Source organism: Lipophrys pholis, assembly GCF_963383615.2.
Source record: "Lipophrys pholis genome assembly, chromosome: 17".
Taxonomy (NCBI): Eukaryota; Metazoa; Chordata; class Actinopteri; order Blenniiformes; family Blenniidae; genus Lipophrys; species Lipophrys pholis.
The window spans coordinates 6,680,859-6,693,391 of NC_137643.1; the positions used below are offsets into that span (position 1 = coordinate 6,680,859).

General features: G+C 44.2%; 1 protein-coding gene across 2 annotated transcripts in view; it reads left to right on the plus strand.

The window, feature by feature from the left end:
* The window catches only part of ripor2 (RHO family interacting cell polarization regulator 2), a 58,228-nt gene that overhangs the window by 41,632 nt on the left and 4,063 nt on the right, over window positions 1–12,533 (plus strand). For both annotated transcript variants that reach the window (XM_080484132.1, XM_080484133.1), the window contains exons 7-16: window positions 6,140–6,289; window positions 6,580–6,643; window positions 7,054–7,097; window positions 7,271–7,396; window positions 7,492–7,640; window positions 8,439–8,568; window positions 9,729–10,475; window positions 11,497–11,666; window positions 11,786–11,948; window positions 12,034–12,166. In XM_080484132.1, coding sequence (XP_080340258.1) covers window positions 6,140–6,289; window positions 6,580–6,643; window positions 7,054–7,097; window positions 7,271–7,396; window positions 7,492–7,640; window positions 8,439–8,568; window positions 9,729–10,475; window positions 11,497–11,666; window positions 11,786–11,948; window positions 12,034–12,166 — 1,876 coding nt within the window. The remainder of the gene's footprint in view (window positions 1–6,139; window positions 6,290–6,579; window positions 6,644–7,053; window positions 7,098–7,270; window positions 7,397–7,491; window positions 7,641–8,438; window positions 8,569–9,728; window positions 10,476–11,496; window positions 11,667–11,785; window positions 11,949–12,033; window positions 12,167–12,533) is intronic.

A 12,533-nucleotide genomic window follows, 5' to 3' on the forward strand; every position in this document is an offset into this window, starting at 1 on the left:
ATGTCTTCTAAACTCAGGAAATCTATCAGCGCCTCCGCTTCACTCTTGATTCCGAGGAGAAAAACGCATCAGTGCCGGTCTTGTGAGGGTGTCACAGGACGCCGTTAAACAAACACACACTCAGAAACCTTTTTCTGCTTAACACCCCGCATCATTTTAAAGCTCCTGGTTTCCTCGTTCAGGCTCTGACCGAAAATAGACTTGAATGTGCTTGTAAATATTTGAAAACAGCGAAAAACTTTTCTGATTAATCTAGTCAGGCAGGTAAAAAGCCTCAAAAGTTGAAGCAGAGCTAAGAAGTTAAATTTAGCAAAGTCTTTGCTTTCTAAATATAAAGACCTGCTCTTTTGCTCAACTCTGTCTGACAATGTGACGTGTATTGATGAGAAATGAATCAAGTCTGACAAAAGATTTATTGTTTGAACCCACGGATGTTTAGAGGTCCTTTTAGGTGGCGATCAAACCATCAAATTAAAATCTAAATAAAGCAGCGCTGTGACCCGCTGCTCTCAACTCAATCCAAGATAATCCAAGACAATGCAAGATATTGTTTGCTTCCCACAAGCAATAAATGCACTCAAATATTGCCATTTAGTGTATTCTACTTTATTTTCCTGCATTTTATCATGACTTTTACTCCACTTTTATTATTTTGTATACACATATTTAATTAAACTTTGCTAAAATTTATTGGTAAGGTACTTAAAGGAGCAAACTGATGGTCAGCTTTGTTTGTGGGTAATGTATTTTGTAAAGCTCCTCTATGACGGATGTGGTTTGATTGTTTTGAAGTTGTTTTACGATTGTATCTGGCAGACATCAAAAATGTTTCTTTAAGTCAGTCAGTCAGTCTGTTATCATTATTATACTCAGGATGTAGTTTGGCAGGAGAGACGCTGACTTATTTTACATTGGGAGCGTTAAAAAAAAAAAAATAAGCCTCCGTATCAACATAATTCATCAAATAAGAGAATTAGGGCTGCCGATTACCAAACATTCAGTTATTAAGCTTTGTATTTTAATGAAATAATGACATTTTCTGGGGACAGACTCTGTATCAATAGTTGTATTGATCTCAGCCTATTGTTATGAAGCGAATTTGACTGAATATGCAAACAACATATTGTTACCAAATGTGAAATATGAATGATGCTGTAACGTGTACAAAGTGCTGAACAATGTTGACATTGACAGATCCGGTGTTTTCAGCAGCTGGGAGGCACGGTGCGCCTCCGTCAGTGTCTGTGCTCAGGCTCAGGCGTGTCTCTTTGTGCGGGACAGCTGCCGTGAGCGATGACTTAACAGTCGTCCATCAGCAAGTTGTTAGCTGGTGACTCACATCAGCCCGCTCTTTTGTTCCTGCGCTGCCTGCAGATGTCTGAGCAATAATTGGCACACGCACGGAGGAAGCAGGTGGCACAGTGCAGCCCCTATGATGTCCTGCACGGGGTAGAGGGTCTATGTGAAGCTCCGACCACCGGTATCAGCAGGGCATCATTAAAGCGATGAGTGACAGAGATTGAAGGTGAGAAGAGCAGCTGCCAGGTGCCCCCATCTCCCCTCCAGAGGGAGTGTGTGCGTTAACCAAGTGCCACATCCAATCCAAAATGAGTGTGTACACTTTGCATGTGATTATTTTTGATAAGGGACATTTTCTGCTCCTCCCCCTTTTCCTCCCTTGAATTCTAATCTTTCCACCAACACACACACACCCACAGCTCCCCAGAGAGGCGGGCCTGTGTGTGTTTGATGATGTTTGGTGTGGCCCGCCTGTTTTAATCTGCTTATAATCACTTGGCCCCTGGCAGAAAGTGTGTTTGTGTGTGTGTGGGGGTGTGTGCGTGTGTGTGTGGGGGTGTGGGTTCCATTATCCTTTGATCCAGGACAATAATCGTATCTTAAGAGGATTTCTTCCATTTCCTAAAGAATCTTAACTCATAATAAAAATCCCAGATTTTAATGTCGAATATATTCAATAGATGCACGATAATCCTTTAAAACCAAATTATATCTCATTGGAAATAAAAATACACACAAATGACCAAACAAACGCTGTGACTTGGTTACATTTCTAACCAGCTATGACAAAATAATGACCGAGATTTTATTCACTCTAAGTGAATGTGAACACCAAATTATCCTTAGCCTCACCATAATTATCCCCTAATAAAGAACTTCCCATGATCCCCCAGTTGGTGTCAAAGCCACACACGCCTCCTTACCTTCCACTGAGCTGTAATTACCACGGTCCAGATGAGGACTTAATTCCGAATACATTTACATTTAATATGTCTTAACATCTGGTGAGAGTTAATGAAGAGTGTTCAGGTGGGTTTTAATGGCATGCACGTTAAAGCAGATGTGACTTTTGAACCAAGATGCTTTGCCACATTGGTATCATGTTTTGTGCTGAATAACTAAAAAATTTATAAAATTTGAGTCTTCATACAGATTGCTAGACTTTTGCTTTCCACTAATCCTCATTTACAGACACTGGCTCACACTGAAATTATCCCTGGTTTAAGTCTGTTTGGGCCTTTCTGTATGTTCTCTCTGTGGTTCCTTCCCACAGTCCAGAAACATGTGACTGACCTGTCCATGGTGCACCCTGCCTTCACTGGTAGTCCGCTGGGATTGGCTCCAGCGCCCTGCGACCCTGAATTACATAGTTTCCATCTCAGTATTCACTTTTCTGAGTGCTTCAGTGTTCTTCGTGTTCACTGGCGGACATGTGCCTCATACTGTGTCACATGTCATTAGATGGATTGTCTAATGCTTTAGCCATGTTAAAAAGAGAAAGAGGCTAAAACAAATCATGAAAATAAGTATGAGAAGTCATGAAGGGATCCAGCAACTGACTGAAACAACCAATATGCTATTTTACACATATTTGTGGGACCTGGGATCGTTTAACCGCGATAGAGAAATGTTAACCGTTGTCACTATGCGGCTCTGACTCATTAATATAATACAGGAAAAAGGCAAATAATTGCATTAATAGTGCCCCATGTTAGAGGACACATGCATTATGTACATCAGTGCACTTTAATAGTCCTAAGATGCAGTCCCCCCCCCCCCAAAAAAGATCTTACTTTCATGAAAACTTTGCAGACCTGGGAAGTAATTGCATTTTAAAAGCTCGAGCCAGATAATTCCAAAAAGTTTTGCTCATAAAAACCTGATTTGAAGTTTGTTACAACTTGTGTAATTTTGTTGTTTTTGTTTCCTTGTTTCACCTCCTTTTTGTATTTGTTGGTAACTCTGCTGTGGCATATGAGATCTATCTAAAGAAGCTTTCCAATAACACAAAAACCTTGCAAGACAAAGGAAAGGAGTGATTGGATTCCCAGTGAGGAGGCGCTCAATAGGAGGTGTATACAACACAGACACCACATCCTGTGTGCGTTTCTGCTTCTCGCGGAGCATCAGCATGGCTTCTTTCCTATCGGACGCTCAAAAATGTGCATGTCAGAGACATAGACAACTTTTTTTGTTTTTTGTTTGCCCCCCCATCTGTCTGGGCCGAGCATTTTGTCTGTTTCTTTGTTTGTGTTTTGCCTTTCATGTTCCTCGTCTTTCTGGGCTGAAATGTGCCTGAGGCGCAGCAATATGCTGATGGCCACCCTCTGGAGGGGAGCTTGGCTGACCTTCAAAAGGACATTTCCTTGAAGGCAGCGAGAGGCGATTGTAATTGAGGACAAAATGTAGCTTCATTAGCTGGTAATGATTTGATTACTGATTCCCTGGAAAGGACAACGGCCATTCATCAGACGCCACTTTTGTTCGAGAGGCACCGAGTTTCCAACACGGCGATTCATTGTCATGTGCTCACCTTTATTGCGCTGCTGCAAGTGGCATTTCTCGAATTAATAAGTGCAAGAGTTCACTTCAGTTAATGAGTGTTTCAGAGCTTGTCAGGTCCAGTGCTCACGTTTTCCCCTTTTGTTGTCAACGGAAAGCTGTCGGTACCTGGCTCTGGACCAGCCGGTCTCGGTCACGGAGCTGAGAATAACAGTTGGGGCTGCGTGTTGTTTTAAAGCTGGCTCAGCTCAGCTGCTGCAGCCTCAACACACACACACACACACACACCACATAGGCCACATACCATAGACAGACAGACGGGCTGGGTCCCATCAGGGGTGGGGGACTGCTGAGGTGGAGCTGTTACAAATGGTTTGTGTTTCTGTGTGTGTGTGTGTGTTGTATAAGTTATTATTACACTCCCTCGCTGTATTATCATCTCTCTGCAGACCACTTTCACCATGAAATCCACCCATGGCAGTAAAAAACATGCTGTCCTCGCACATGTCAACATGTCTGCACATAAAATCACAAAGTCTCCTTTCAGAAACATGCTGGCAGCTTTCAGTTCAGGCACAAAGATACACAAACAAACACCCGGAGAAGCTGTTAGGACCACAGGAGCCAGAATGGCCCATTTTCTCCTGCTTCTCTCTAATGAGAGCCATAAAGTGCGCGAGGCATCAATATTTCAGCGCTCTCGTCAGGCAGACAGCGATATTTCCTTTGATGAGACTCGCCAGAGATGTTTTGTTTTGCCCGACTGCCACTCGGATCATATGTGAATTGGGAAAACTTAAAATTTAACCAGACAGGACGCAGAAATGTGGACCTCTGGTAGATTATATAATAGAGGAGAAAATGCTGAGTGACTCGGCTATATTCAAAGTTAATTAAGCTTCTTTTAGGACTATTGTCTTTTTGCAGATGTGAAACAAAGTGACTGTAAGAGGAAATGACAGATACTGATATTTGAAAGCTCGATGATGAAATATGCTGTGGAGCATTGGCAAAGTGATGTAATCACATAGTTTGCATAACCAGCACTGTGCATGTACCCGGACATTTTAAGAATGAGGAACAATGTTGTGGCAAAAAGTGCATTAAGAATACCGTCCTGATGGTCAGCCAGGGGTGAACCCCCTGATCTCCTGCTACAAGGACTGAGCCAGTACTGAATGTTTTGGGACCAAAAGGAGCTGAGAAGAGCAAGAACTGATACATGTTCTGTCAGGGTGGTTAAAGTAACTCAAAATCCAGCCTTTACAATCAACCAGCACAGACACCAGGACTTTATTCAAACGTGCCCAGTTTTGTTGTGGACACGTTTCAACATTTCCCTCAGTAATACTCGGACCACACAAGCTTCACCGACGCTCCTCTTAACTGAAAAGTACATTTCTCGCCGTTCCATCTCCGGTTGCATCAGCTCATTTCCACATTTTTCGCTGAAAGTCTCTGACTTTTCAGCTCACAGTGGCACAGCGGGATGCTGATGGAGCCGCTCGCTCTCCCCCTGTGGGATCGGGTGAGATCAGGCTGCAACTGAAGTCAGGCAAATGAGAATCCGAACCTCGTGTGTTGTTGTCTCGCTGTGGGAGCGTCCCACCAGGGTCGCAGACTGCCACGACTCGGGCATCTGCCGCTACAGGCTTCAGTTACTGATACGGAGCAGCTGTATCAGTCGCGTCACTTTCACTTTCCCTGTTTATCTGTTTGAGCTGCTTTGTTGTCTCTATGTGGTTATATTATTTTTATGTGGTAAAATGTGTTTTTATTATACAATTTCATAAGATGAAGCCTTTAATCTGCATTGCAGCCTCTTTTCATTTTATTCTCTGCTGCTCTTTACATTTAATCCCAAACCATTGATTAAGACCATCTTGTCACAGAAATGGTGAGTGGAAATACTTCAAACAAGTACAAAATCCAGTCTCCCAGAGACACTACTTCCGTACAATTCATTGCTTTGATACATGCTCATTTGTCTCTTGTTTACTACTCTCACCTTCCCCTTTCTTCCCTTCTTGGTTTCTTAAGTGTTTCAGTAATGCCAGTTCACACAGGTAGAAAACTGGTTTAAAAGGTTCCTAACATACTGCACAAAAGGCCATGGAAATCCAGTGAGATAATTCAGATACACAGTTGGAAGTTCTTGAAAGTTTGCTCCCTGTCCAGTGTTGTTTTGATGAATCGTATGGAGCGATTCCAACTCCAAAGGCTTGCTTCTCTTCATTACTAAAGAAAACTAGGCTCTCTCTCGTGAGTACGCGTGTGCACGCACTGATGGAAGTGTCCCGATTAAAGATGTAGGGACTGTGTGTTCGTGCGCTCTCAGGTGGACGAGCTGTACGAGGCCTTCTGCATCCAGAGCCGGCTGAGAGACGGCGCCAGCCGGATGAAGCAGGCCTTCTCCTCCTCTCCCTCCACCAAAGGCACCAAAGAGAGCATCGCCGAGGTCAACCGCCGCTACAAGGAATACACCGAGGTACTCGCTCGGCTGCAGGCTTAGCTGCAGACGCTACTCACTGTCTCAACTCTTTTACATTTTTTATTAGTCTTTGTCAAGCTCTATGGCTAAAATCCTTTTCCTCTGAAAAGCACTTTCTATTCTGAATGAGTGTACAAAGTCACCTGTTGATGCTTTTTGCAAAAATCAGACAAAAGATGAAAAAATTTAATTACTTTAATTAATTGAATCAGAAGATAAGTTGATTGCTTTTGTTTTTGGTTTTGTTTTTTTGTGTGTAATCGGTCTGTTCTCCCTCCCTCCTGCAGAACATGAGCACCTTTGAGAGCGAGCTGGAGAATCTTCTGGGAGAGTTTCATATCAAAATGAAAGGTGAGAGAAGGATCTTTTGACGATGAATTAATACAAAACCACTAACACTGTGATATGTATTCACAAGTTGTGCTGCTTCTGCTGTATATTTTATTTGGCATTCAGCACTGTGCAAAGGGTAATCACTCCAAACAGTTTGATTAACTTTTCTTTATTTTTTTAAATTTCTTTTGCACTTTAATTGATGAAAAATAAACAATCATTTTATTTTTGCAAGGAAATACTGCATACATTTTAGCACTGCTGTAAACATTATTATTATAACATTATCCTGTATTCGATAATGTCTCTTAAAGCTTGAGAAAACTCCTACAAAGTCAGTTATTGATCAATAATTTAACATGACTTCACTTCCCTTCAGATATATGTATCTTTGATCTGAAAAATAAAAACTTTGATTTATCCAACAGGTTTGGCAGGTTTTGCTAGACTCTGTCCTGGAGACCAATATGAAGTAAGTTTTTATTATTATTATTATTATTATTATTATTAAGATCATTAATATCTTGTAATGTTCTACTTTAATTCCTTTGTGGAAACGTGCTGCAGAGTTCACGTGAGGCTCTCTCAGCCCAGGTAATTCAGATTACCTTCTTTTCTCTGAACTTCTACTGTTCTTTCCCGCAGATCTTCATGCGGTACGGGCGCCAGCGCTGGAAGCTGAAGGGGAGGATTGAAGTGAACTCCAGACAAAGCTGGGATGGAGATGAGATGGTCTTCATGCCCCTCATCACCGACCTCATCAACATCAAGGTATTGCTCCTATAGCTGTGGAACACCGGGCTGCGCTGCAGTCGGTTTATTCTTTCCTGAATGAAGACACATGAACAAGTCCACTTGTGGAACAGGTGACGGAGCTGAAGGGTTTGGCCACTCACATGCTCGTGGGCAGCGTCATCTGTGAGACCAAGGAGCTGTTTACTGCCATGCCTCAGGTGGTGGCTGTGGACGTAAACGACCTGGGGACCATCAAACTCAACCTGGAGGTTACGTGGTAGTAAGTACACCCTGTTTTTTTTTTTTATCTCAAAGAAGAACAAGTGACTCAAACCTTCTCGGGGCAGTGGGGTGCTGGAGCTAATTCCATCCATACATGTTCCATACACATTGCATTCAGGCTCTTTATGTGGACATAATTGGCTCCTAAATGCAGCACGAGCTGCTCGTCCACGAGGAAGATGTGAGAGTCTGAAGTGGAGAGAGCTTAGTGAGGGTTGGAATAGCAAAAAAGGACAGAGACAAGTGAGATTAGGGGTAAGAGAATGAGCAATGGTACTTTGAAGAACAAATTTCTCCTTAATCTTCTGTTTGTACTGATGTCAGATCATAGTCCACCTGTATGTTCACCTATACATCCTGCAGCTTAGTGGGAGGAAACCGGAGTACGTTATAAGAGAGAGAGAATTTATTTTTTACACCCTGTTATTTTAATAATCCAGCAGTGGAGAGGGATAAATTGACTGGAGTGGGAGGAGAAAGACAAACAATTATCTTCACAAAATGATGCACTTGTAAAGATATAAAACTATTTATTTAATTTTTTTTAAATGTTGTGGGACTCACAACTTCATGGAATCAGATCACCCAACTGATTAATGACAGAGCTTTAAATTGCTGACTTACATAACATGTGCTTTCCTGCCACCTGGTGGAGAGGAATGGTTAGTTTTTTCCTAATTCATTTTTTTTCTTAAGTTCATAAGGTCATAAATTATTACAAATAAAATGAAGGCTAAAGAAAAAGGACACCAAGGTAAGTTGCAGAGTGATTAAATTAGGTTTTTCTCTTGTTCAGTCCCTTCGACGTCGAGGACCTGACTCTGTCATCCGGTAATGTGAGCAAAGCCACGGCTCTCCAGAGAAGAGTGTCGGTCTACAGCCAGGGCACGCCGGACACCCCCACCTTCCAGGACACCTCCTTCTTTGTGAGTCTATCACTGAGTCCTTCAGCCGGGAGGCACATTCAGCCGCTGCTTTCAGTTTGTTAGCAAACTCAGTGATCCATGCGTACTAACCCAAGCACTGTCAGGAAAGTTTTTGTTGTTTTGTTTTTTTTTGTTTTGTTTTGTTGTTGCTGCATCATGCTGTTTTAAGCAATGCTAGCACCGCCCCTCAGACTAACCCTCATCCATTTCCCTGCTATCCTCCTCCTCCTCCTCCTCCTCTCTGCATTTCCACATTATAACCTTTACCCACACTCTCAACCACTTCCCGCATCCATCCATTCCTCCTGTATCTCGCTCACATGCCCTCACTCGAATGCCCAACACCTCGTCCTATTTGCCTGTGCGCTTTGTGCAAAGAAGTGGCAGCCGCATCCCGTGGAGCGTCAGCGCCTCTCCTTCCTGCACATGCTCCGAGACACCCTGCTCGAGAAGCTCAGGCGCAGTCGTTCGTTTGGTGACCTGGCCTCACTGCGGCCTAGGCCCAAATCCAGTCTGGAGGTTTATGTGAGTGTGTATTGCCCCCCTTGCCCCTTGCCCCTTGCCTCTTGCCTCTTGCCCCTTGCCCCGCCGACCCGGCTCTGTGTGCCGTCCTCCTGTGGACACACCTGGGTTTGCTCAGTCCCTCTCAGTAGACTGAAAAATGCCATGTGTGGCTGATTGCATGTTTTTGTTTTAATTTTGCATGATATGCTTTGAACTGTCCGTTCACTTGCTGGGTTTCTGCTCAGATTTACGTTCCTGTGTGATTCTATCATGGTTTCTGATGGTTTTCCAAGTGTGGTGCAGACCTCCCCTTGGGTGCGCCAGAGAGCTACTGAAACCTGGGAGCCAGAGAGAGAGCTTGTGATGTGAACTAATCAGGCATTAAACCAAAGTAACGTGATGGGATATGTGCAGTGCAATATAGTTCAGACTCTATTGGGGGGGGGTCATCTTCCCACACCTTGAAAATCCCTACTTTAATAGAGCTGTTCTTAAATACTTAAAGGTTAAAATGAATGTTTTCAGAATGTCTGCTCTGTCTTTTTCCACTCTAATGCTTTTTGTTGTACTTTTCTGACTTGAAGTATCTGATCTGAAGCCAGTCCACCTCTGTCTCTGTTTGTGCCACTGGTTGACTTCTGTCCCTCTACCCTCAGTCCACTTTACCAGACGATGTCTTCGAGAACGGCGGCTGTGGCGTGGCTGAGTGCAAGCGCCTCTCCTTCACCTTCTCCGATACATCTGGTTCTACGCCCAGTCCCAGCCCAGCTCCCAGCTCCCACTCCCCGGGCCAGTCCAACCCCGAGATCACCGTCACTCCTCCGGAGACAGAACTTTTACATATGCAGGTGCTCGCAGCGAGGGAGGACTTCATCGCAGAGGAGCACTTAGAGGAGGAAGAGGACGAGGAGTATGAAGAAGATGGGGAGACGGCCAGTAGAGGCAGCAGGACCAGCGCCAGCCTCGCCAGCGACGAAGCCGAAGCGGCGGAGGACTCGGAGTGGGAGCGCACAGAGTCCCAACGTAACTCCAGCTCCAACTGCGGCTCAGCTGCTCCGTCCTTATGCTCTGACGGACACCTGTCCACCGTGGCTCCCGAGGACGTCTTCCTGGATCAGGCCGACGAGCTGAAGCCCGTGGAGCTGGACACGGACGAGGCGGGCAGCCTCACCAGGCAGCTCGTGAAGAGACTGACTTCTTCGGAAATCGCCCCGCCCGGCGGGAGCTCCGCCGAGGGCGGAGGAAGCCTGAGCTGGGCCGGAGAGGGAAGCAGGGCGTTCCTGGAGAGCAGCCTGGAGGAGGCCATCCACAGCCTGCTGATGAGGCTGGAGTCACTGACTCACCGCTGCAGGGAGCTGCAGGACCTGGAGCAGGAGGTGATGCGTCTGGAGGATCTGCTCAAGGTGACTCATTTACACATGGTGTAGGTCTCAGATGCTTAAATTATTCATGCTCAGAGGATGAATTATTCCTCTCAACATCTGAGTGGATGTTAATTCACAGACGTGTAAGTGGCACCAATTATAGCTCTCAATATGTTAAGATGAATAATGAGAAAATTATAATACACCTAAATAATGAATGAAAACGGAGATTAAATAATTCCAATAGTATTTTGCTGTAAAGAAAGAAAAACTCAAAACTTTCTGAAAAAGCTGGACGAGACTGAGAGGTGAGCTTGAACCACTTGTGGTTAGTCCATCTCTAACAATTTGAAGATAACTCAAATATTTGCACATTTATTATAACACTTGTGACATATAAACGGAAGTCTTTCAACTTTAAACCATTCTTATTGTGATAATTAAGATGTCTGATTTAAAAACAAAAAAAAACATGTCTTATTTAATATTATCATACTTTATGATGTTATATTCTTGCTTTTATCCACTTCTAAGGTCAAATTTGCTAAAACAAAACAATACTTTTTTTTTTGCATGGACCTTTTTTTTAAAGAGTGAAAAGAAGACAAAACTATTTAAAAAAAAAATAAAAATGAACAGACTCAGGAGATCAGTAAGCACGCACTCTGAACTTGTGGGTCCAAAGTCAAAGATTATTGCAGAAGAGTAAAATTACAAAGAGCATAAAACAGGAGAAAGTGTGGGAGAGACTTCATTGTGTTTCTATCTGACTCAAGAACAGACACTACTGTTGTAATGTGTTGATGATATCAACAGTTATCTACACCTGACAGAGGGTTGATTACACAACCAGCAATGAGCTCACATCAACTTGTGTGACTCACAGAAACACTCATGAGCATCACTCGGGCTGATTCAATCAGACTAACTGGATTCTCTGTCTCACATGCAGGTGAAGATTCACTGCATCTCATGCGATTCAGTTTCTCAGAAGCTGTGAAACAAAACTCTTTTTTTCTTTTTTAAAGTTCAGGTATTTTAACGTCCTGTTTTCCCTCAGTGTCGTCTGCCAGGTCACAGGAGCCGGTCGTCCAGCCTCAGCCTGACCGTGGAGAGCGCCCTGGAGAGCTTCGACTTCCTCAACACATCGGACTTCGACGATGAGGACACCGGGGACGATAACATCCCGCAGAGGTCTCCGCTTTTTGAAGCTGATGGGGAGAGGATTGGGTGAGTGAGGATTATTATGACCGTTATCCCACCCAATGGGTGCACAGCAGTCACCCTGTATGTTCGCTCCATGTGTCGCTACTGCCACTAAGTGGAGACTCTTGGTACATTCTGCTCAGGGGCCAGCACCCAGAGGCCAGAGGGCACCTCAGTGAAGCCCTGACAGAGGACACTGGGGTGGGCAACAGCGTGGCAGGAAGCCCCCTCCCTCTTACTACAGGAAATGAGAACTTGGACGTGTCCATCGTTATCCACCTGCAGTACTGTGACCAGCTCATCCAGGTGACGCTCCCTCTGACACCTGAATAGATGCATCCAGATATTCATGACATCTGACCTTTGCTTCTCTCTCTGTGTTTAACGTCAGGTATTGACGAGTGGCGTCGGTGTGTGGCAGCGCCGCGGTCTGCTCCTCAAACTGTCCGGACAGACGCAGCTGCTGGAGGAGCTGGCGGAGCTCAGCGTGGACAGACTGGGAGCGATCACATCTGCAGCTGACGGTGGGTACCAAACCAGACACTGTTCAAATTCTTTCTCTACAAAGAATCAGCCAAAAAACGGAGAGAAACACGGAAAACAATAGCATTTTTTTTTGTTATTGTTTTCAGTGAGAAAGACGGGCCTGAAAAACAAAGATAAAACCTCTCTAATTCAACCAGTTCTTTCATGTCTATATGTATTGACCATAATGTATGTATAAAGTAAAACATACAACATACATTCATATTCTAAATGCATAGAATGTATAGTCCATGTACAGACAGATTTGTGGACGCTTGAGCCTGGGAGTCCAGACTGAGGGCCATAAACTCAAGTTATGGCCAAAATCCAACCTGTGAGAAGCTTTCCAGGTCATAGCCATGCACA